The sequence below is a fragment of the Tripterygium wilfordii genome, chromosome 11 (genome assembly GCF_013401445.1).
Source record: "Tripterygium wilfordii isolate XIE 37 chromosome 11, ASM1340144v1, whole genome shotgun sequence".
Lineage (NCBI taxonomy): Eukaryota > Viridiplantae > Streptophyta > Magnoliopsida > Celastrales > Celastraceae > Tripterygium > Tripterygium wilfordii.
This window is the reverse complement of record NC_052242.1, coordinates 4,441,053-4,465,535: the sequence shown is the minus strand read 5'-3', so window position 1 is coordinate 4,465,535 and position 24,483 is coordinate 4,441,053. Positions and strand designations below refer to the sequence as shown.

General features: G+C 38.1%; 3 protein-coding genes across 6 annotated transcripts; 2 read left to right on the top strand and 1 right to left on the bottom strand.

Annotated features, from left to right (window-relative positions):
* Nucleotides 1–11,398: 11,398 nt before the first annotated feature.
* Nucleotides 11,399–15,335, top strand: LOC120008695 (MDIS1-interacting receptor like kinase 2-like). The gene is made up of 3 exons (XM_038859077.1): nucleotides 11,399–13,047; nucleotides 13,183–14,726; nucleotides 14,798–15,335. The coding sequence occupies exons 1-3, from the start codon at nucleotides 11,399–11,401 to the stop codon at nucleotides 15,094–15,096; spliced, it is 3,492 nt and encodes a 1,163-aa protein (XP_038715005.1). The 3' UTR covers nucleotides 15,097–15,335.
* Nucleotides 15,336–16,914: 1,579 nt separating this feature from the next.
* On the top strand, nucleotides 16,915–20,116 carry LOC120009809. Of its 4 annotated transcripts, XM_038860520.1 has the most exons (4): nucleotides 16,915–16,978; nucleotides 17,301–17,838; nucleotides 18,228–18,382; nucleotides 19,494–20,116. In XM_038860520.1, exons 2-4 carry the CDS (start codon nucleotides 17,437–17,439, stop codon nucleotides 19,654–19,656), a joined length of 720 nt encoding a protein of 239 aa, XP_038716448.1. In that variant the 5' UTR covers nucleotides 16,915–16,978; nucleotides 17,301–17,436; the 3' UTR covers nucleotides 19,657–20,116. The 4 variants fall into 4 exon arrangements, with proteins under 4 accessions (XP_038716448.1, XP_038716447.1, XP_038716445.1 ...); XM_038860519.1 differs by lacking the exon at nucleotides 16,915–16,978 and having other exon boundaries at nucleotides 19,477–19,495; XM_038860517.1 differs by lacking the exons at nucleotides 16,915–16,978; nucleotides 19,494–20,116 and adding an exon at nucleotides 19,325–19,346.
* A 299-nt stretch (nucleotides 20,117–20,415) lies between these two features.
* On the bottom strand, nucleotides 20,416–22,389 carry LOC120009808 (glucuronokinase 1-like). The gene is made up of 6 exons (XM_038860516.1): nucleotides 22,124–22,389; nucleotides 21,871–22,020; nucleotides 21,598–21,786; nucleotides 21,212–21,328; nucleotides 20,930–21,090; nucleotides 20,416–20,787 (listed from the first exon to the last, which is right to left on the bottom strand). The coding sequence occupies exons 1-6, from the start codon at nucleotides 22,346–22,348 to the stop codon at nucleotides 20,532–20,534; spliced, it is 1,098 nt and encodes a 365-aa protein (XP_038716444.1). The 5' UTR covers nucleotides 22,349–22,389; the 3' UTR covers nucleotides 20,416–20,531.
* Nucleotides 22,390–24,483: the final 2,094 nt, after the last annotated feature.

The following is a 24,483-nucleotide window of genomic DNA, read 5'->3' as shown; positions in this document are numbered from 1 at the left end:
GTTTTCCCCTCACTCTCTGAGTTGACGACATTTCAAGTTAGAGAGTAGCTTTGTGGAGAACGTGTGCCTGTTTTTGGTTCTATGTTTATTAAGAAAGTGATTATCCTATACGACTACCTTTGGTTTAGATGCCAACAATGTGATACAAAACTGCTTCTTGGATTCAAGATCTCTCTCAAATACAAGCCAGTGAAAGTAAAATAGTACAATAAGTTTTTTGCTTACACCACAAAAGACAAAAAGGGGTAATATAACTCCCACAACTAATACACTCCTAAAAAGCAAGTCACGTGAGACTAACACGTGAACTAACAAAGACACCTCAGGAACCTCCTAACATTCCCACCTCCTTGGACGAGCAATCTTGTCCCCAAGATTGTGTATGGGGAAATAACTCACCCACCTTGCTTGGTTTTTCCCAAGTAGCATCCTCCACAGCCAAGCCTTGCCACTGAACTAACCACTCTGTCAGCTCTCGCCCTTTTTCCTTGACCTTCCGTTGTTCCAAAATGCGCACAGGTTCAAGCGTCAGTTCGCCCTCTTCACTGAACTTGGGCAGGTCTTGCATTTTGAGAACCTTCTGGCCAACCATCTTCTTCAAACAAGAGACATGGAACACTGGATGTACTCAAGAACCAGAGGGCAGCTTGAGTTTGTAAGCTACAGCACCAATTTTGCTTAACACTTCATAGGGCCCATAATACCTTGGAGCCAACTTCATGTTGCCACGTCGAACTACTGTCTGCTGTCGGTAAGGTTGTAACTTGAGCAATACAAAATCCCCCACTTCAAAACTCCTCTCCGTACGGTGTTTGTCGGCCAGTTGTTTCATCCTGTTTTGGGCCTCCACTAAATTAGACTTCAGCTGCCTTAACAACTGATCCCGATCCTTCAACTCACTCTCCACAGCTGCTACCTTAGCAGTACCAGGTTCATAGGACAATAAGGTGGGAGGAGGCCTTCCGTACATAGCCTCGTAAGGAGTCATCTTAGTACCGCTGTGAAACGAGGTATTAAACCAGTACTCCGCCCACGACAACCAACTAATCCATTTCTTTGGGTATTGACCAGAAAAACATCGTAGATATGTTTCAAGACAGCGATTAACCACCTCCGATTGACCGTCAGTTTGCGGATGATACCCTGAACTCAACTTCAACTGGGTGCATTGTAACCTGAAAAGTTCCGCCCAAAATTCGCTCACAAATACCTTGTCCCGGTCGCTGATAATAGACTTGGGCATTCCATGGAGTTTAATGACAGTATATGTAAATGCCTGTGCTACGGATACCGCAGTAAAAAGGTGTCTCATTGTTGCAAAATGAGCTGCCTTTGAGAGACGATCAACCACTACCATTATAACTGTGTAACCATGAGAATTTGGCAAGGCCTCCACAAAATCCATAGTGAGCTCTGTCCATATCTGATCAGGTACGGGTAGAGGCTGCAACAGCCCAGGAGAATTGAGAGTTTCATACTTCTGTCTCTGACAAACATCACATTCAGCTATGTACTGTTTCACAAATGATCGAACCCCCGACCAATAAAAAGTTTGGAGCACCCTGGTAAAGGTCTTGTTGTAACCCTCATGACCAGCAGTTGGGCTATCATGCAGCTAGTATAGCAATTTTTCTCGCCATGTAGAATTAGGGCTGAGCACCAGACGTCCATTGTACCTCAAGAACCCATCTTTGACTGAGTAATTTTTATCCAAAAAGGTAGACTATTGTAGCTTATTTTTCCTTTCTATAATCCACGGATCTGTATCAAGGTCTCTCTTCAGTTCCTCCAACCACGCAGGTAAAGCACAAGACAAAGCGTTTAAGGTGACGTTAGAGTCCATTTTTCGAGATAACGCATTCGCTGCTACATTTTCCACTCCCCTTCGATACACAATTTCAAAATCATACCCTAACAGTTTAGTGATCCACTTTTGCTGAAGTGAAGTGTGAGCTCGGGGCCCCAGAAGGTGTTTAATGCTTTCATGATCTGTCTTGATAATGAACGTGTGCCCAATCAGGTATAGCCTCCACTTGTTAACTGCAAAGACCACTGCCATAAGTTCCTTCTCATACGTAGACAGTCCCAAGTGCTTCGGGGCTAGATGTTTGCTGGCAAAGGCAATTGGTTTCTCGCCTTAAGACAAAACAGCACCTAAACCCTGCCCACTAGCATCTGTTTCCAAAACAAAGGGCTTCGTAAAGTCGGGCAAAGCCGACACTGGGGTAGTGCTCACTGCCTGTTTCAAGGCCTCAAAGGCGTGATCCGCCTCCTCAGACCAGCTAAAACCCCCTTTCTTCAGCAGGGCATTGAGAGGGGCACTAATCTTACCATAGTTGTTCACAAATTTTCTATAGTACCCAGTGAGTCCGAGAAAGCCGCGCAACGCAATTAAAGACTTTGGAGTTGGCCAATCTATCATGTTTTGTATTTTTGCTGGGTCCGCAGCAACCCCTTCCTCCGAAATCACATGGCCCAAATACTCCACCCGAGTAACCCCAAAACAACATTTGGAAGCCTTCACAAACAATTTATGCTCCTGCAATCTCATGAACACCAATTCCAAGTGATGCATATGTTGCTCCCATGAGGAACTATATATCAAAATGTCATCCAGAAACACAACCACAAAGTGTGTAAGATAAGGCAAGAAAACTGAATTCATGAGATGTTGAAAGGTACCCGGAACATTTGTCAAGCCAAAAGGCATGACCAGAAATTCAAAGTCACCATCATGAGTTCGAAAAGCTGTTTTATGAATGTCTGTTTCATCCACCCTGATTTGGTGGTAACCCGCCCGGAGATCCAGTTTAGAAAACACAGAAGCTCCATGTAATTCATCTAATAACTCATCAATAACTGGAATGGGATATTTATCTTTGATCGTAATGCTGTTAAGAGCTCTATAGTCGACACAAAATCGCCACGTACCATCCTTCTTACGCACCAAGAGTGCTGGAGACGAGAAGGGACTGCTAGAAGATCGAATGATCCCTGATTTGAGCATTTCACTAACCAAACACTTTATCTCTGCCTTTTGAAAGTGAGCATAACGATATGGGCACACATTCACCGGTGAACTCCCCGATACGGTAGAAATCGGATGGTTAATAGCTCTTACTGGTGGCAACTCTGTTGGTTCTTCAAAAATCCCCTGGAATCTCTGGATCAGGCTTTGAAGAGAAGGCTCCAGTGAATCGACAGTTTCCAACTGAAATTGCTGAGCACCATTGAACTGACTCGTGGTCTGCCAGCTTGTAAGGACCGGTGCTACCATGAAACCCAAAGGTTCAGGACCCCTTAGGATTCGTTCCATCTGGTGAGACTCTATCAACTTCATCGGTTTAGAATTGAGACCTGTGATACTCACCTTTCTCCCTTCACATGTGAACTGCATCTGAAGATTATCAAAATCCCACAACACTGGTCCAAGAGTTCTCAACCATGCCATCCCTAAAATAGCATCACAACCTCCTAGTTTCAGAAGATAAAAATCAGCAGTACACTCATACTGTTGTATGCACAATGATAAGGCCGGGCAATACCCCGAACTGAGCATATTTCCACCATTAGCAATCCGAACTTCCATGTTAGTAGCCTTCTCCAACTTGCAACCCAGCCGGTTCAACCAGTGCGGATGAAGGAAATTATGCGTACTGCCAGAATCAATTAAGGCTGTAAAAGGTTGATTTTTTATAAGGATTGTGACTCGCATGGTTTGTGGAGTCACAGAACCCCCTAATGCGGCAACTGATATGTGCAGCGCCTCTGGAATACCTTCCTGAGTAAACTCTTCCAGTACTATCAGCGGCAAAGGCCCTTGACTATCTACCCCCACTCCCTGACTGCATTCCTCCAACAAGAACAATGTTTTTTGCTTACATTTGTGTCCTGCTACCCATTTCTCATCACGGTTATAACACAATTGCTTCTTCTTTCTTTCAGCCATTTCTGCCGGTGATAAGAGCTTGATCGGAGGCAGTGCTGTTGGGTTCTTTCCTTCTGGCATCTTGGAGCTTGCTTTCCGCAAAGGCCTCGCCGAAAATGGCTTCCCTTTCTTCGAGTTGAGCTTGTCTTCTATCAATCGAGCCAACCCAATGGCGGAAATTAAGGTGGTAGGTCTCAACACCTTGACCTCAACCCTTATTTCATCCACGAGTCCTCCTACAAAACAACTTATTAGAAATGCCTCAGGCAAACCTTCCACCATGTTTGAGTACTTCTCAAATTCCTTTTGATAATCCCTCACTGAGCCTGTCTGCTGCAGCTTTGCCAAGATTTCAGCATAATCTTCGTATTGACTGGGACCGAAACGAGTCAAAATCGCCTGTGTGAAGTCTCCCCAATCTTTCCATTTAACCACCTTGCTCATCCACTTAAACCACTGTAGGGTCTCCTCGAAGATTGAAGGACGAGAACCTTATCCGAAGATCTTCTGGTGTTAAGTTGAAATCAAAGTATTGCTCTGCACAATAGATCCACTCTGATGGATCGCCAGTCTCAAACTTCGGGAAATCCATATGAGTTCCCTTTGGAATTGTAACACCATCTGAGCGACGGTTCCAATCAGGCCCTGAGTTCGAAGGGCGGTCCCGGTTGAACACCGACTTCTTCACGTCCTCCTCTGCTTGAAACTCCTGAGAACCCACCGAATCCTTACCTAGTTTGGCATCTAGCCCCGAAACCAGGTTAATCAACTGCTGGATCTGTTGTTCCGACTTTTGGAAGCGCAAATCGACTTGTTGCTCCAACTTGTGAAAGCGCTGATCGGTTGTCTCCATCATCCTGACTAGATCTTGTTCCATGTTCCATGTTCCTCCTCTGTTTGCGAGTTAAAACCATGCGACGGCACGAACCTGCCTCTGATACCAGATGATACGAAACTGCTTCTTGGATTCAAGATCTCTCTCAAATACAAGCCAGTGAAAGTAAAATAGTACAATAAGTTTTTTGCTTACACCACAAAAGACAAAGAGGGGTAATATAACTCCCACAACTAATACACTCCTAAAAAGCAAGTCACGTGAGACTAACACGTGAACTAACAAAGACACCTCAGGAACCTCCTAACACAATGCGTTTGCGTACTTAACTCGATTTTGGTGTCAATAGTGTTTTTACATATTAAACTCAGTTTAGGTGCCGACAGTATTTTTACACGTTAAACCCAATTTGGGTGCCGATAGTGTGTGTGTGTGTATATATATATATATGTATAAGCCTATTTAGTGTCGATCATATATGTACAATCGATCTTTACCAATTTCAGTTCAGGGCCGATCATATATAAACCCTAAGCACTAATTCCTAACCCTTAAACTCTAATATGTCGTTTTCATAAAAAAAAAATCATGACTTAACATAGTTTTCGGGTAGAATTGAAGCAAAAAATTAGAGTTATGAATTGGAGCCCCTCCTATCCAAGAAGCACAATTGTACAAAAAAAAAATAATCAAAACAACAATTGGGAAGAGGCTAATGTTTTCCTTCAATTAAATTATGTTATTGATGTTGATTTTTGTGCATTTTCCAAGAAATTAATTTTCTTGAAACAAACAAAACGTCAAACATCCAATCGCTCCATTTTTTCCACCACTAAACATTAATAGGAATTGGAAATTTCTTCAATCCCACGTAACAATAATAGATGGGATGGTTTAGTCCCAGGGATGCTCCTGGTTTTTCAAAAAAAAAAAAAAAAAAAAAAAAGATGGGACGGTAAAAGTCAAATTTGCTGGTCAAATTTTTAGACTTTAGGGCAACGGAATATGACCGTGATAAGTTCAAAAATGGAAATCAAACGAGTTATTGTGAAATGACATAAATGGACCAACACAATATGTCATTCCATTAATATTGGAGTTGGAAAGGTTATCATATACATACATAAAATTGGTATACATAAGTATATATAATGACATGGCATGCCATGTAAGCAAGTGACTAAGTAATTTCAAATTTCAAATTTCAAAAATCAAAAATCAAACCCTACAAATCACTTTGATCTCTCCTCAGATTTAACATTTCTCTTTCATCTATCTCTCCCTCTCCTCTCTCTCACGCGATTCCCTCTTCTTCTCTCACGGCCATAACCGGACCTCTGTCGTTCTGCCACCGATATGACCTCCACTGCCACCAAAAGAAGCCCCCAAGAGCGACACCCAACCACCACTTGTCATCACCAGTTGTTGATTTTGTCGAGAATCCACCATGAAGCCATGGGTATCCACCGGACAAAAAATAACAGATCCAGCTAATTCCGATGTCGATTTGGCAACCCGACACCACCAATGGACTCCCCTATGTGAGGAGCACCTAGCCCAGCCCTTCGTCGACTGAAACGGCCACCGGAAAACGCTAACCCACGTCGAAGGTATGCTCCATTGAGTTATTACACTATACATTTGGCAGTGTATTTAGCTTTTTCTGTTGATTGAACATCTTATGGATTACTTGTGAAGCTTGATAGTGGGTTATTGCATTGTTATAATGAAAAGTGTGATTATTTTGTTTCATGGTTTGTTTGAAAAATATAGTTAACTACACTACCAGTTTGGGAAATTTTGCTTGTGTTGTCTCATTGTATGATTTAGTAATTTATTTTGTTTCATGTTTGTTTGGAAAATATAGTTAACTACACTATCAGTATGCATAACGTATTTGGGATTAGTAGGTCCTATAGCTTCTTTTTTTTGTTTCATTGTTTGGTTAGAGAAGTGATATAAATACACTTGCAGAATGCTACACAACACAAATTTTAATAGCAAAAGTTCAACCAAACACATACTCAGCATTCAAGCAGTATATCTGCTACTAAAATTGTCCAACATTTCTGCTACCACCATTTCTATTGACATATCTGCTACTTTACAAATGCTCTACCAAACTATCCATTTGAATAATTTTACTAGCATTTTTCGTTTTATTCCCTTAATGTCCTCAATATTTCATTGTTATTCTTATTTTACCCCTAAAAGGTCATTCTCTCTCCATTGATGACTCTCCGTCGCACTGTCTTCCGTTCGTGATTCTTTCATCACCAACGTCCGGCAGGCCGCAGATGTACCGTTGCCTCGTCGACCTTGTAATGCTTGAATGAGTTCGATGTAACCGTCCTCATCGACACTAAAGAGGCATACACCTCCTTGGATGCACCCTTTTGTCTCATTTCAGGCCTGGATCGGCATCGCATCCTGGTTGTGTTGGTCGGGAGAAGCCAAAGGCAGAGATATCCACCGTTTTTTCTTCGTTTTTGGACACAAGTGCAGCTTTAAGGTTTTAATTAATTAATTATATAAATTGGATATAATGACATAGATTAATTATAAGAAATAAAAATCACATTATCATTATTTAGATATTGAACATTTGTAACTTGTAAAATGAAAAATATGCAACTGTTTTTTTTATATTTATAATTATTGTAATTAATTATCTTTATTTTAGAAATTAATTGTTATTTATTTGTATATGTTACCTATTAAAATGCGTAATATCCCTATATGTAATTTGTCACAAAATATTACACAACATATATCTTACCAACAAAAGTTAAACCAAACACTAACAAACATTCATGCAGCATATCGATCTGCTACTAAAATTGTTCAACATTTCTACTACCACCATTTCTACTAGCATATTTACTATTTTGAAAATTGTTTATCAAACTAGGCCTAATATGTTCAAGAAATTGATTTAGACAACCATTATCTTTGTTTTTTAAATACTAATGACTTTGGCTAGACCAGGACAGGTACCTCCAAAAGCGAGTTTTTTTTTTTTTTTCGTACTAGGACTCTGCCAAGTTTTAAATACCTAAATAGGACTCACTTTCATTTTTTCACCAAAATGGTATTTGACGCTGTTGCAAACAGCGTCATTAACAATGACGTTGTTTGCAACAACGTCATTATCCTTAAATTTTTATAAAACACAATGACGCTGTGTGAGACAGCGTCACTCAATTTTCTTAAATAATAATTAATTTTTTAAGAAAAAACATGTTCTTGAGGGAACTTCTCAATAGGACGAACTCGCACTCCATAGATCTTTGGATAGTGTTTTTGATCTACCTCCTTCATCACGAATCATGTGATTCCAAAGCCAGATCAGAGAAACCCACAACACAAATTGAGAAAAATAACTTGTAAACAATCAAATATCAACCAAAACAGGGTAGTTTGCAAGATTCAATAACAGGGGAGAAGATGCAGTTTGACGAGTTCAAATCGAGAATATTTCATGTCAATTGCAATAAGGGACACTCGAGCAGCATCAAGTCGAATCGAAATCGGCTTGTAGCCTGCTCTCCTCTCTCCCCCCTTGTCTATGAATTTAAATCTCCTCTCTAGAAGGAAATCCTTACCATGTGTTTGTCAGATCCGGTTGTGCATGTCATACGTGCGTAGGTCGAGCACAGGTGGAGATCCGGCTTGGATTTGGGACCATAAAAAGAGTGGAGATCCAATTATCATTGCAAAAGGGATGAACTTGTCGAACTCCTGGAAATCGTCTTCTTAAATTTGATTTTCATTTTCAATTTTATGAATTTTTTTTCTAAAAATTCAATTGACGCTATTTGAATGAGCGTCTTTATAAAAAATATTTTGTGATTCACAAAGACGCTGTTTCCAACGTCAATATTGTTTTTTTAATTTTAAGTCAACGATGTTGTTTTAACCAACATCTTTAGTGTATTTTTTTTCAATGACGCTGTTGAGAACAACGTCAAATATCATTTTGGTAAAAAAAATGAAAGTGAGTCCTATTTAGGTATTTAAAACTTGGCAGAGTCCTAGTACGGAAAAAAACTCTCCAAAAGCTTCTGTTTTTGGGACGTGACATTACCCGTCCTGTCAATCCAGAGAGTGCAAGTGGCTTAAGTTAGATGGCGACTTTTCCAAAATTTTTATGATCTTTAGTGCTAACAAATTCTAATTAAATGTGTACACAATGAAGTATCAATATCACATACTTAAGTGACACGAAAAACATATATGATGTCTATTCTTAAGCATTTTTAATGAATATGTAAAATCTAAAAATAATTATTTATTTTTATACTATACTTTCTAATGAATATAAAAAATCAAAGAATTAAAATTTGAAACACATATTTAATCCTTTTTAAAATTCACATCAAACACAACCTTTTTTCCTCATGAAATGAATGAAAAAAATAAAGCTTTTTTGGGTACATTGGAGGGGAAGGGGGATCGAACCCTAAACCTAATATCTAGACGTGGGAATAAATTATCAGCTAAGTTGGAGGTTGCTCCCAAAAAAATGAAAGCTTTTGAAACTTAGTATTCAAAAGGAATTATTGGATTATCCTTACTTTACATTTTTCATTAAAAAAACAAGATAAAATTAAATGACAGCCCAATAATACTAAATAGTCTTAGTTATTACACATTCTACTTAATAATTATAAGGGAAATGCTATCTAGTGTCATTAAGGCATTGGATAAATGACGTAAAAGTGGTACGGAGTCTAAAAAAATATTCTATTGGAATTTGTATTTTAAGTTTAAAAAATCAGGTGAGAAGTGTTGATCAAATATGACATACTTTGATGAATCCTTAAACATTTTTCTTAGGGCATTGGTTAACAAGATTCTAATTGTAATTTTGTTTTTGTGTAAACATTGTCAAAGGGGTGTGGAATTCCATACATGCGCTAGAGTCTAGATGATGTTGTATATATGAGAACCGTAACTAGGCTCAAGACCAAGAGTGCTTACTCATCATATTTATATATGTGAACATAATGAAGTCTATTAATACTTTAAAGAAATTGACCCGTACAATAGCCCGTAAATAACGTTATGTTGACTATGGCTTTTAGCGCTAATGTCTTTGCCTAGACCAAGACCTTGAAAAGAGAGGGAGTATTACAAGTGTGAAGGGTGACTCCACTTTCGATGAGATCTTGCGGGAAACTTCCTCATCATATGCTTCATTCTTCAAATTAGCATTCTCTCAAAGATGTGATACTAATAATCCATGTTTATGTTTTTCTTTATTGTTTCTAGATGGTTCTCAACGAACTCGCATTCAACATTAAACTCGTTGAGAATTATTTTTACCAATGAATCATGTTTAAAAGTATTAGATGGTTTATTTTCTTACCTTGCTTCCATGGCAGAACTTGAAGTAACAAACAGTCCATCAAACTTGCTTACTCCTAGAATTCCTCTGCTTCATTTTCTCCATTCCATGTTTTTAATCTAAGGCGACTGTAAACAAAATTCTCTTAAGAAATGTTTTTTTAACAATATTAACTATCAAGGATAAGATAGTGAAGCAGTTAATTCCACTAACTACGGATCAAATTACAAAACAAATATTAACTTTATGATTTATGCATATCTAAAGAACCAAAATGAGAAAGCCAATTCAAGACAAGAACCCAGCTTTCTAAATGGGAAAAAAATTTCAAAAAAAAAAAAAAACATAATGTCATTTACTGCTACATAAATGTGGCAAGTCAATAAAGAAAAAAAGAAGAAGATAGGGCTCCAATTCCTAACTCTAATTTTGACTCCAATTATACCCTAAAATTACATTAAATTATGAATTAAAATGTATAATTGAGTATTTTCGTATTCAATTGTTCATAATATTAAAATATAGTAGATAGTGAAAAAGAATTTAAAAATTAAATTCTAAACCATAAACCCTAAACACTAAAAATAAGCCATAAATCCTAAATCCTAAACCTTAAAACATAAACATCAATTTTCTTTGAAACAAACAAAACATCACACATCCAATCGTTCCATTAATAGTGGAGTTGGAAATTTCTTCAATCCCACCCTATAAATGACATAAATGGACATTAAATCCGGCAAAAATGCTTATTCAGACACTTCATTGAACGTTGCGCGTAAGAAGACTAAAATTTGTTGACTTTTAATAAAAATTACGACCCTTTTTTTAGAGGATCTTTAGCTTCATTTGGTAAAAATAAAACTATATACTTAAATCCCTCATTAGAACCACCAAACTTATTTAGAGGGAAACTATTAATATGAAAATATTTATTTCTTATTCCCATTTTAAACCTCAACTAATTATAAAATAATTATAATTTTGATTTTGTAAATATATTGTCAAAAGGGTATGAAATTCCATACATGCTCTACATGATCATGGATAATAACCGTAACCATCTACAGTGATCCCCAAGAATTATACATCTTGACGACTACCAATCCTGTCAATTCAGAGTGCAAGTGGCAGGGGAATTTCTGCAAGGAAATTATGGGCAATTGTAATTAGGTGGGCATCCTTTTCCAAATCTTTATGATTTTTAGTGCTAACACATCCTATTTATATGTGTACATAATGAAGTAGCAATATCACATACTTAAGTTGCTCAATGACATACACAATGAAGTCTATTGCCTTCTCCATTTTCCTTTTCACTACTTTGTTTCTGATTGTTGCTTCTGATTCTACAGAGGAAGCACATGCTCTTCTCAGATGGAAAGCCAGTTTTCAAAATCATACTCAGCCTCTCTTATCTTCATGGTCCGTTCTCAATTCAACCCATTGCACTTGGTTCGGTGTTTCTTGCAACACTGCTGGAAGTATCACTATGATTAACCTTACGAGTTGTGGCATTCTTGGTACGCTTTATAACTTTTCATTCTCAGCTTTTTCCAACCTCTCATATTTTAATCTTAGCATGAATGCACTCCATGGTTCCATCCCTCCTGATTTCAATCATCTCTCCAACCTCATCCGTCTTGATTTGTCAAGCAATCAGTTTTCAGGACAAATCTCACCTTCACTTGGCCAGCTAACTCATCTTGAGGCTCTTGTGCTCAATGATAATAAACTAAATGGCTCAATTCCTCAAGAAATTGGTCATGAGCTAAAGTCCCTCATTGAGCTTCACCTGCACAATAATTTTCTAGGTGGATCCATTCCAACTTCTTTGGGTAATATGAGTCACTTGACTAATTTGAATCTCTACAATAATTCCCTATCCGGTTCCATCCCACCAGAACTTGGTCAGCTCTCCAAGCTTGTCATCCTTCAGTTGTCATTCAATAGACTTTCTGGGTTAATTCCACCCGCAATTGGCTTGTTGACTAATCTGAAGGCCCTTCAATTACACCAAAATCAGTTGTCAGGGCAAATCCCACCTACACTTGGCCAGCTAACTAATCTGGTGATTCTTTGGCTCAGAGAGAATCAGTTGTCAGGGCAAATCCCGCCTATATTTGGCAAGCTAACTCATCTCGAGTCCCTTGCGCTCAGTACCAATCAACTAAATGGCTCAATTCCTCAAGAAATAGGTCATGAGCTAAAGTCCCTCAAAGGGGTTGTCATGGACAACAACTTTCTAGATGGATCCATTCCAACTTCTTTTGGAAATATGAGTCAGTTGACTAATTTGAATCTCGCCAATAATTCACTTTCCGGTTCTATTCCACCAGAACTTGGTGAGCTCTCCAAGCTTGTCATCCTTCAGTTGTCAATGAACAGACTTTCCGGGTCAATTCCACCTACACTTGGCCAGCTAACTCATCTTGAGTTTCTTGTGCTGACTGATAATCAACTAAATGGCTCAATTCCTCAAGAAATAGGTAATATGAGTAACTTGACTCACTTGATTCTCTTCAATAATTCACTATCCGGTTCCATCCCACCAGAACTTGGTAAGCCCTCCAAGCTTGACACTGTTGATTTGTCAATAAATAGACTTTCGGGGTTAATCCCACCTGGAATTGGCTTGTGGACTCGAGTTCGGATCCTTCATTTACAACAAAATCAGCTAAACGGTTCCATTCCTCGGGAAATGGGAAATATGAGCTCTATTTATGCTCTAGATGTGAGCGATAATCAACTCAGTGGTCAAATTCCAACATCATTTGATGGTCTAAAAGGCATCTATTATCTTTACCTGTACGGTAACAATCTATCTGGCAGCATACCTAAAGAGATTGGAAACTTGACGGCTCTTCTGCACTTGCAGTTGAGTAGTAATCAACTTAGTGGTTCACTTCCAGCTTCCCTTGGAAAGTTGAGCAGGTTAGATAATTTGCAGCTCAGTCGAAATTTATTTTCTGGGTCCATTCCTATAGAAATAGGAAACTTGACGAAGTTGACAAATCTTCATTTGTTTGACAATCTGCTCACTGGTCAGTTACCGGAAATTATTTGTAGCGGTAGATCACTCCAGCGTTTTGGCATAAGCAACAACCATTTGGTAGGCTCCGTACCCAAAGACATTAGAAACTGCACAAGCTTGACTAGAGTTCGCCTTGAAGACAACCAACTAGAAGGAAATATAGATGCTGACTTTGGAGTCTATCCAAACTTGATCTTTATTGACATGAGTCGCAATCGATTTTCTGGAGAAATCTCACCTAAATGGGGTCTATGCTCACAATTAGCCACTCTATGGATTACTAGGAATAACATTAGTGGTAAGATACCTCCAGAGATTGGAAATTCGACACAGCTACATGATCTTGATTTTTCTATGAATCATATGGTCGGGGAGATTCCAATAGAGTTGGGAAAGTTGACTAATTTGTTGAATCTGAGGTTGAATGGAAATCATCTTTCTGGCCATATTCCTCCTGAGCTCGGATCACTTACCGATCTCAAAGTTCTCGACTTATCAAGGAACATATTGAGCTTTATGCCAGATAGCATTGGAGCCTTGTCGAATCTCCATGACTTGAATTTGAGTTGCAACAAATTCAGCCAAAGAATTCCAATTCAAATTTCAGAAATAATTCACCTTTCTCAACTTGATTTGAGTCATAACATGCTTATCGGAGAAATACCAGCACAATTCACCAAGTTGGAAGACCTGGTGACCCTAAATCTTTCCTTCAATAATCTTTCGGGTCCTATTCCAAACACCAAAGTATTTCAAGGTTTTCCGGCGGAAGCATTCCAAGAAAACAAAGGATTGTGTGGCAATGTGAGTGGATTGCAACCATGCCAGCTGCCACACAAGGAAGATAAAAATGGTTCAAAGAAGAGATATAAGATTGTGTTTATAGTTGTGTTTCCTCTCTTGGGAGCACTTGCTATATCCTTTGTGATAATTATTGTGTTTTGTAATTTCCAAACACGAAGGAAGGGCGACCCTGAGAACAACGAGCAATCACTTACATTATCTATTCTTGATAGCGCAATGAGATTTGAAGATATCTTGGAAGCAACCAACAACTTCGATGTCATGTATTGCATTGGGGAAGGAGTTCATGGAATTGTCTATAAAGTTGACCTTCCATCAGGTGATATTGTAGCTGTCAAGAGATTCCACTGTTTACTTGACAGTAGCAATTCAGTAGATCAAAAGGAGTTTTTCAATGAGGTCAAGGCCTTAACAGAGATAAAGCATCGGAATATTGTGAAACTCCATGGCTTCTGCACACATTCAAAATACACATTCTTAGTCTATGATTATCTTCAGAGAGGTAGCCTGGCCAAAATTCTAAGCAACGACGAGGAAGCGAAAGAATTGGATTGGTGTAGGAGGATGAATGTCATCAAAGGTGTCTCGCATGCCTTGTCTTACATGCACCATGATTTGTCATTGCCAATCATTCATCGAGACATATCGAGCAAAAATATTTTACTAGACATGGAATACGAAGCTCATGTTTCTGACTTTGGCACCGCTAAGCTTCTCAAGCAGGACTCATCTAATTGGTCAAAACTAGCTGGAACATATGGATACATCGCACCAGGTAAATTTACATCCTTCTATTGTATTGATTTTAAATGTATAGAATCATATTCATCATTTTGTTTTAATCTACAGAGCTTGCTTATACAATGAAGGTGACTGAAAAATGTGACGTATATAGCTTTGGAGTGTTGACACTAGAAGTTCTCAAAGGGAGTCATCCAGGCGATATCATATCAAGTGCATCATCTTCATCTTCTGCCACTCTACAAGTTAAACTTAATGATTTGTTAGACCAGCGCCTTTCACCTCCACAGTACAAGATTCTTGATAAACTGGACCGCATCTTAGAGGTGGCCATTTCATGCATAGATGTGAATCCACAATGTAGGCCGGCCATGCAACTCGTTTCTAAGTTACTATCCAACTGAATATTTGAAGGTCATCATGGCTTGTGAAAGGTTTGTCTTCTGAAAATAGTACTCAAGTCTTGTGCAGTTTAAGGAAGCAAATTATGAGATAACATGTAATAATATCTCCATCCCCAAATTAATGATGCTGGGACTATAATAGTGTATGATCAATGAGTAGTGAGTGAATAAATTTGTACTTTGACATGTGATCTGTAATTAAACTCCATCAATCAATTTTTAAGTGAACGTACAAGTCACTATTAGCCTGTTTTGCATTGTTTGCAGATAAATTTGTCAAAATAAGTAATTTGTTCTCTCTAATAATAATAAACAAAAATCTTATTGATACTCTGATAATAAGCATCTCAGCTACACTTGAACCATCCCTATTTCACATGATGTAGATGATTCGTATCTTCTTATATAGATCAAAAGAATGAAGTAAACAACATGATGTTTCAAACAATGGGTCCGTTTGGGTCCCCGTTTCATGCGAATATTGTTTTGGAAAATTATATATTAATACCACTTTTAAAATTGTTGGATATCTAGATCCACTCCAAAAAACTTTATCCCTCATAAGTTCTTTTTTTTATAATATTTAAATAATTTAAATTTTATCTAATCCCTTTTTTGCCATTTTTTCAAAGATGATTAGATCTAATATGATTTTTCTCTTATTACTTTCTTTATATGCTATATCTCTCTTATCTCACTACATCTTCTCTCTTTATTGCATCTCTCTCTCATCACAACAACTTTCTCTCTCCTGCTGCATCTCTCTCTTTTTACAACATCGCTCTTTACTATGTCGTCCCTCTCTCTCTCATCTCTTTTTATGGCTATCCTTTTGGTCCAAATTTGGCTGGGCATTATGCTCTCTATGAAGGGAGTCCAATGGTGATGGTGGTGTTGCGAATTGTCGTCGACACCAGTCGGATATGAAGTTTTTTCCAAATAATAACACTGGCCGACCAATGTTACTGTTTTGAAATAGTAACATTGACCCACCAATGTTACTGTTTTAAAACGGCCATATCTAGTGGCCGTTTTGGGTAGTACCTGGCTAGGCATTGTGCGTCTCAATGAGGGGAGTCCAACGGTAGTGGTAGTATGACGAACCGCCTCCAAAAGCTACAGGATCTGAAGTTTTTTTCAAATAGTAACACTGATCGACAATGTTACTGTTTTGAAATAGTAAAATTGACCCACCAATGTTTTCTGAACGTCAGGAGAATAGTGACTTGTTCAATCGAGTTGGAACATAGACCTTGTTTTGCTTATTTTCTTCTTCTTTTTCCAGTGGGGGTGCAAGTACTTGTCTTTCTCTCTAATAAGCAACAATTTCCAATGGTTTTGAAAGCTAACTAAAATTCAAGGGTCAGAGGCTTGCTATTGTCCTCAATTTGGCCATAATATGTGAACCTTGATTTTTATATTGTTAGTCAAGCTGCTTGTCATGGACGGCAAGATCACTTGACATCAATATTGCAGGCAGCTTAAGATTCCTATGCTCATAAAACTTTGCGAGTATTAAAAAAAAGTAAAAGACTTGCGTGAGTTTGAATATCTAACGACTTGTAAATTTTGAATATATATTCCAAATTTACTAGTTTTTTAAATGTACACTAATTTGTCAAACCTGGTAAGAAGTTTTAGCTTAACTGATTTCATATGTAATGAATTGGTTTTCATGTAGTAGAGAAGGGTTGGTGGTGTTGGAGGAAGAAGAAGAGGGTAAAAAAGTAATTAGCATATTAATGATATCTTAGAGAAATAAAATTTTTTAGATTGAACTTAAGTATCCAAAAATTTCAAAAATGGTATCGGCGTGAAATTTTCTCAATTTTTTTTTGGGGTGGCCCTTGAGCCCAACGCGTCTTGTGTTAGCTTACAAAAGGAAAGGCAAAAGAGTATTTTTCATCCCTCAACTATTGGTCGGGTTTCATTTTCTTCCCTTAGTTTTTTTTTTGCCCTTTTTCGTCCCCCAACTATGGAAAAGTGCCATATTTATCCCTCGAATAAATCCGGCCATTGAAAAATCCTACGTGGCATCATATTGTTCGTCAGATCAGGTTTTTCCCAACCTCAATCTCACTTAAAAGGACAAAAATGATACTTTTAAATAGTTAAGGGACGTAAATGGGAGAAAAAAAAGTTTAGGGACAAAAATGAAACTCGTCTCATAGTTGAGGGACGAAAAGTATTTTTTTGCCCAAAAGGAAATGCCAAAAAAAAGCTTACAGAAGGGAGTGGAGCCCGCGTTTCGTCTCTCCCGAAATTCAGATCCCGAACGAGATTGAAAAAAAAAACTTTCAATTGTCTTGCTCTAAATTTTCCCGCTTCTGTGGAGCTTCCATGGACTCAACCCCATCAGCAGCGCCAGTTCTGCGAGCCGATGACGAGTGGGAGCTCTGCAATGATGACGGCTTCATATACAAGCGCAAGAAGCGCCTGTGGGTCGATGACCCAGAGCCCGTCTCAACGGCACCGGATCCGGAGTTAGAGAGGAGAAGCAGGAGAGAGCGTAAGAGGAGGACTCTTTCGAGACTCAAGAGGGAGTACCAGAGTGAGATCAACCAGTGGGAGAATTTGTCGAACACCTTGCACGCGATGCAGGATAAGACGCAACATCAGATTAATTTGCAACTAGAACAGCAAGAGAAGGATGATACGGTGTTTCTTTCGAATTCCCCTCCCAGAGAAGTTCGAGGGGGCAAGGATAGTGGGGGGTCTTTAGTCGATGAGCTCCTTTTGCAGGTCACAAATTTTCTTCCCCAATTCGCTGGCCTTTTCTGTTTTTCTTTTGTGTACTGGATCTTGGATGCTTTGAATTAAATTAATCATCTCACTTTATATTCCAAGAGTTACGGTCTCAAAGTGGAGAGGAGTGATATTGACCCAAATGATCTCCCTTAGGTTTGATGATAGAAGAAGATTAAGATTTGAATGAATTTCTAGGTATTTTTAATGGGTATATTTCCTGATCAAACTAGCGGCACAAACTGAATGGATGTTTAATTAATTTTGATCTTAAATCTGAGTCATAAATACACTTTCCATGATGTTACATGCATTTTAAGTTTCCTGAATAATGAGCTCTATGTATAAGCTCTCCATTTTGACTAATTTTGAGTTTTGAATTGCAGATGGTGGCACAGGAAGCAATAATCCATGATGTTTCAAATCTATGTGATGTAGCGGAAGCTATGTGTAATGCCCATGAGGAACGATTAAAGCAGCAGTTTTTCGATCTTCCAATATGGGCTTCCCCTGAAGAGCTCATGGCATCACTTTGTGATGAGTAAGTTTCTTTGAAGGGTGTTTACTCTAAGCAATTAACAGGAAAACGTGAACCTTGGTTTTCCACTGGCGTAATTTGAATCTTACTGTAGTTTTATGTTAATGCTTGAAGAGGGCTTAGATGCAATTTTGCCATGTAGAATACCTAGTCCAAGTGATAGGTGCGGCTTCCCTGTTTGTTTTTATCTTCCTGTTTATGTAATTAAGTAGGAATTGGGTCATGGAATAAGCCATGAGATGGGTTAAGTGGACATAGGGAGGGTGTTGGAGCAGAGTAGACTGTAGAAATGTTTGGTTGAGCTACAGCTGTGTACATGTTCTTGATTTGTCATGCTTAGGATCTACATGTGTTGCTTTCAAAATATTTTCTGTTGTTTCAATGTATAGTCTTAGCAGAGTATGTTGAACATTGTAAAAGTTATTGGAAGGTTGATTCCTTGAAGTTTGAAGAAGATAGTTTATCAAAGTCTATGCATCCCCTTACAGGTTGATCATGTTTTTTTTTTTCTCTTTTCTTTGGTACTTTGGTTTTAGTCTAGGCCAATAGATTTCATTACTTTTTGCCTGGTCAGTATTTCTTGCTAGAATGCAAGTCCCTAATTTCTTCTGAAATCTGAACAAAGACTCCCTACTCTAGATTTGGTGCCGAGCGTTTTTCATTGATTTTTAGTTATGGACTTGCATTTTACAATAAGATGTAACGTTGGCTTTTAACTGACTTACCATCTGAAATAGAATATTCGACTTTTAGATTGAATTGTTGAAGTTGCAGCATTGATGTCCTGTTAAACTGCTCTAAATGCAACATTTCGATTGGTTAGGAAAATGAATACTAGACCATGTAATAGATTTGGTTAGACCTCCATTGGGTACCCCTTGTATCATAGTCGTGCCCATCCATCTCTATTTGATCGTTTTCTCTTCCAATATGTTCATTTTACAGAGTCTAGTAGATTAACGGTGTGCAACAGCAATCTATATGATTGTTTTCTGCTAGAATCCCTTTGCATTTCTCTGGTTTCTTGGCCGACTTTTAAGCGTCTTTTGGTAAGAAATTATGTTATATTGTTGTTTTTTTCCTTGAGAATGTAAAAGATAGTAACATATTGAAGGCTACCATGGGGCTGCCACACATTTAAAAAGTTCTGCAAGACAGAGACTACATTGGAGCTATCTTGGACACCCAGAGAAAGACAGTGCATGAGTAGCAGAGCAAGTCTCCCTCAAATGCAAGGATTATGCAGCTGCTCTACTCCAAATCCAAGGGACTCCTAACGAATGTTGGACGCCGCCTCCAACTAATTGAGTTGAAGCTTTCAACTCAATATTGATGCAGCTGTCTGCATTAATGGTTCAACATCAGATGCAGTTTGCAGAGTTTGGTTCAATATCAGCTACAGTTTGGTGAGTTTGCAGAAACCGCAAAAAGAATATAATTGCACCAAGCTCGATCGATTTCAAGTTTCTACAACTAGCTCTCTAATAGCTGAAGCCGTCGCAGCTTCCCTTGCAGTTTTGAGCTAGCAGATATCATCCACTCATTTTTGGTAGAAAATCCTCCACAGCAGCATCTTCAACCTGATTGGCGCTTCAAAGGATTGACCTTTAAGACTCTCAATAAAACTTAGGGTCCCTTGGGTGGTTGTTTTCTGTTTTCATTTTCTGTGTTCCTTCGGGTTTGTTTTCTGTTTTCATTTTTTATTTTCAAGTGATTTTTTCATTTTTCCGTTTTCAAGTGATTTTAACTACTTTTATGTTTTGTCAAAATGGACAACCAAACGCATAAAAAACAAGTATACCAAACAGACCTTTAATCGTCTTGGTTTGTACCGTAGGATTTGGGAGTACCAATTTTAGGGCACAAGCTGTGGAATAACCAACATTCATTCCAATTAGTTATATCAAGTTATGCTTCATGTTAATGTCGCCCTCCCAGTCATATATCATATATGGTTACTTACCCATGTTTTATGTATGCCTTAATCCTTTTGAAACTAGAAGAGCTCTGCATCCCTAGCAAGAATTGTAGTACTAAAAAAAAGCTCCGCTTAACAAATAAATAAATCAAAGAATCAATTTCGAGGCAAAAACTGCGTTTTCTTTTTCTGTATAAAAAACTAAGGCATTGCTGAGTTAATTGCCCTATAGTATTACTGATGTCCTACTTTTGTGAGGGTTTTGTAATCATCGTCGTTTAAGCAGGAAGGAGCAATTTTCACCCGTTGAATGATAAACCCAGCTTTGTGGCAGGCTTCCTCCAGAAGCTTCACTTGTGATGGCCCATTGGGGCAGAATACCACCACAGCTCCTCCACTACCTGTGAATTTCGAAGCAGCACCAACCTTTCTGGCCACCTTCACCATTTCTAGGTTTAGAGCTCCCACCACATCATCTCCAAACATGCTCCTATATCATCAAATCACTTGCATTTCAGGACCATAATCAACATTTCCTCATATGCCCTCTTCAAAGCAGAGCCATATATGGACAGTGTTATGCATGATGAAACCAAACAGGCAAAATAGAAAGGTGCAGAAGAAAATCTTACCTTCGAAGGTCAAAATTACGATTCATGAGATGTAGAAATTTGGAATAGTTCTTTTCCAGCAATGCAGTTCGTCCTTGTGCAGCTAAATTTCCAACTTCTTCCATTGACGATATTATGAACTTGTCTCCATCAAGCCATCTTTGCCTGACTGAGCTATGTACCTGAAGTCAAACAATTGTGTTGGGAAATCAATCTCACAAGCCTATCACTAAAATCTTAATTATGCATTGATAGACAGACAATCTCTAGGTCTCTTCAACAGGGTGCTACAGTTTTCTAAACCTTGCCAGAGTCACTTGGATTCTCGGCGTAGATAAGATGGAGAGGTGGAAGAAGATTAATATCCATGGGTGTATAAATTCCATGTCCCAGCTTCTCCATGTGGTCCTTTTTGAAATCCTACACCAAGAGTAGACAAACATAATTAATGAATTCCCAAACACATTTTTTTTTATCGGAAAGTCCTAGTCTAACGGTCACTTTGTGATTCATGGGCTAGTTTTAAACTCGGAATAATCACTCCGTATGCACAAATGGACTACCAATTTAGTCATGAAGCAAGTAAGACTGGGCAGAAGCCACAGGAAGAAGGCTAGGCTCGTGTCATCAGCCTCCGTCTTTGCCCTGTTTTTCCCAAACACCAAATCACATAAAATCATTCACGTTACCATGTATACAAGACCACCATAGACCTGAGCCACCCGATCCTGAAGACCTGCAACAATTCCAAGCTCATTCTCCGCTCTAAGTACAAGGCTGGGCCTGATTTCTACTTTGATTAGATGCCTCACTTGGTAGAAATCAAGGAGGCAGTTCAAGGCAGCCGTCACAATAGCACTAGATCCCGATAATCCTGTCTGGATTGTAATCCAGATCAGTCACGTAATTATTGTATCAGAATTCAGAACCTAGCAATCAATGAAACCAGGAAATTAAGATACCTGGCGAGGAATATTGGTATCGTAAGAGAGCGTGAAGTTTCGTTTGTGAAGATCAATGTTATTAGCTCTGCAATAACCGTAGAACACCTTACAGATCGACATAAGCAGCCGTACTCCTCCATAGTAGCCTTCAGTTCGCAAGCGACCAACCTGCAGGAATCAAATCAGATACAGATTTCATCCAAAACCAAAATGGATTGATTATTGAATGCAATGTGAATTGAAAATGAATATGATAGGATTGTAAAATTACGAGGTGATCGAGGGAGGTGAATTGAACGAGATCGTGAGTGGGGTGGGGGTTGATGAGGAGGTGATCGGAGGGGTGGAGAGTGACGGTGGCGTAGAAGTTGGCGAGGGTGAAGGAGATGGTGCGGCCGTAGTAGACGTCGCTGGGATTACCGAGAAGGCCAACCCGGGCGTAGACCTCGTGTTGTATAATTGATGGAGTCGTGGCTTCTCCGTTAACGTGATCCATGATTTTCAGTCCTGAGTCCTCATCGTATCAGAATGACAGAATCAGATGGATATATGTAACCAAATACAAATCAACATGACGTGTCAATTAATGATCCTATCAACATGACGTGTTAGCCGAGTCAGTGACGATGAGATGAGGATCCTTTCCTTTTGTTTTATCTGAGCCTTTTGTTTTGTATAGACGTGTCTATCATCGATTTCGGTCAGGTTTTTTTCAATTTTTTAATATAAATTTAATCGATCTATTAGGTAGATAAATTTATGTCAAAAAATCGAAAATTGATTGCTTTGTAGTTGTCGTTTTTCTAATGAATTTTCTTCTAAAAAAAAAAAAAAGCGCTTACATATTAAGAGATTGTAGTGTTTGCTTCTTTTGTCCTTGTGGGTCCCAAACTGCACTTTCCATGCCAACCGGGCGAATAAAAGTCAGACGTTCTTGGTCCCAAATTGTACTTTCCATGTCAACCTGCCGAATAAGCTGTTAAGGAAGTGAGTCTCTCAAAGTCAAAACTCCTCTCTACCCTAAAATAAGAAATAGAGAGAAGAAGAAAAACAAGAGTACTGCATATCATTCTTTCTTTAGAGTTATATATTGGGATAAGATTCAAAATTACCTCTCTACTTTGGTAAAATTGCCTTTTGACCCCTTTATTTTTATTTGTTAAAAATAAGTTCTTATACTATGCAAACCGGAACATTTAAATCATTGTCATCCATAACCGTTAACTTGGATGATGAAATGGCATAATGGATTTTATTTATAAAAAAAACATAAAAAATGAATTGGTAGTAGTGTAAACGAAAAACCCAAATCACTCTCTGAAAATTTAAAACCCTAAAGACAAAGAGCAAGCCTGCTTCGACACCTGCTTCTTCCCCTACTGGTATGCATCCTTGATGTGTAGTCATTGTGTTTTCTAAGTCTTTTTTTTTATGCGAGAGCTTCAATTTCCTTTGCGAATCTATTCGATTGTTTTCATTCAGTTTTCAGTTACATAATGTTACGCTGACGGTCGCTTCCTTTGTTTTCTCTATATTGATAGCTTTTGTTCTAAACTTTTTAAATTGACATGATTTTTTTTAAGTTGTAGAGAATCTCCTTGTACAGAGTCTAATTTGGACGGGCCAGTTTTTCTATAATCTTCACCATTATTGTCGGTAGCTTAAAATTATGCCTCTAGAAAGGCTAATTATATGGCTTTTAATAAAGTTTCTTTTGTTTTTTTTCTTCTATTCCTTGTATTTCATGTTTGATGGTGGGGTTTTGTGGTTTTTTTCAGTAGTTGTAGTGTCTTATCATCGCTGGAGGGTTTAAACTTTAGTTTCCCTTTCTTATGTCAGCATCATGATTATGGCTGCTATTTGGATATTATTTATGTTATTTTGGATGTTATTTTTGATATTATTTTGGATGTCAAGGGACAACTAATTTGGATGTTATTTATGTCATTTTGAATGTTATTCATGCTATTTTGAATGTTATTTTTTTAATAGTAGAGACACTTATTTGTTCCTTTCCTTAAAGTTGAAGGACTTATTTGTTCTTTAAGGGCAAAATCATATTTCATGTTCTTGAAGTTTCATCGAATTCTCATTTATATCCTTAAAGTTTAAATTTTATCTAATCTATCCTTAATGTTTGAAAAAACTAGCTATTTCTGTCCAGGCTTCAAGATTCCGGCGAAATTGTGTCGGTTTTTGCTTACATGGACATCGGAGTGGTACATGGATAAGCCAAATCATTTTCATATTTATAATATATTCCACATCAGAAATTGAAATTAAAAACTTTAAAAAACCAAAAACCTTTGCTAGTTAAGAAAGAAAGAAAAATCAATATTTTTCTTTTTCTTTTCTTCTTCCAGATCTTTCCCTTTAAACCCATTGATTTAGCTCAGCAGTATCCAAAGATCAAAGAGCAATGAAGGACATGCAATCAATATCCCTTTAAGCTCATGTTTTCTCACCTACCAAACAAGATTTTCCACCAACTGAACATGAGTTTCGTAAAAGAACTACAGCCCCTGTTTTTGGTTTGTAACCTCATAAAGTCCAGTTCCAAATCTTGAATCTTGACCGACTCTTAGATCTTGAACTTCATAAAGAAAATCCAGATTTTGAACCACAGCCCCT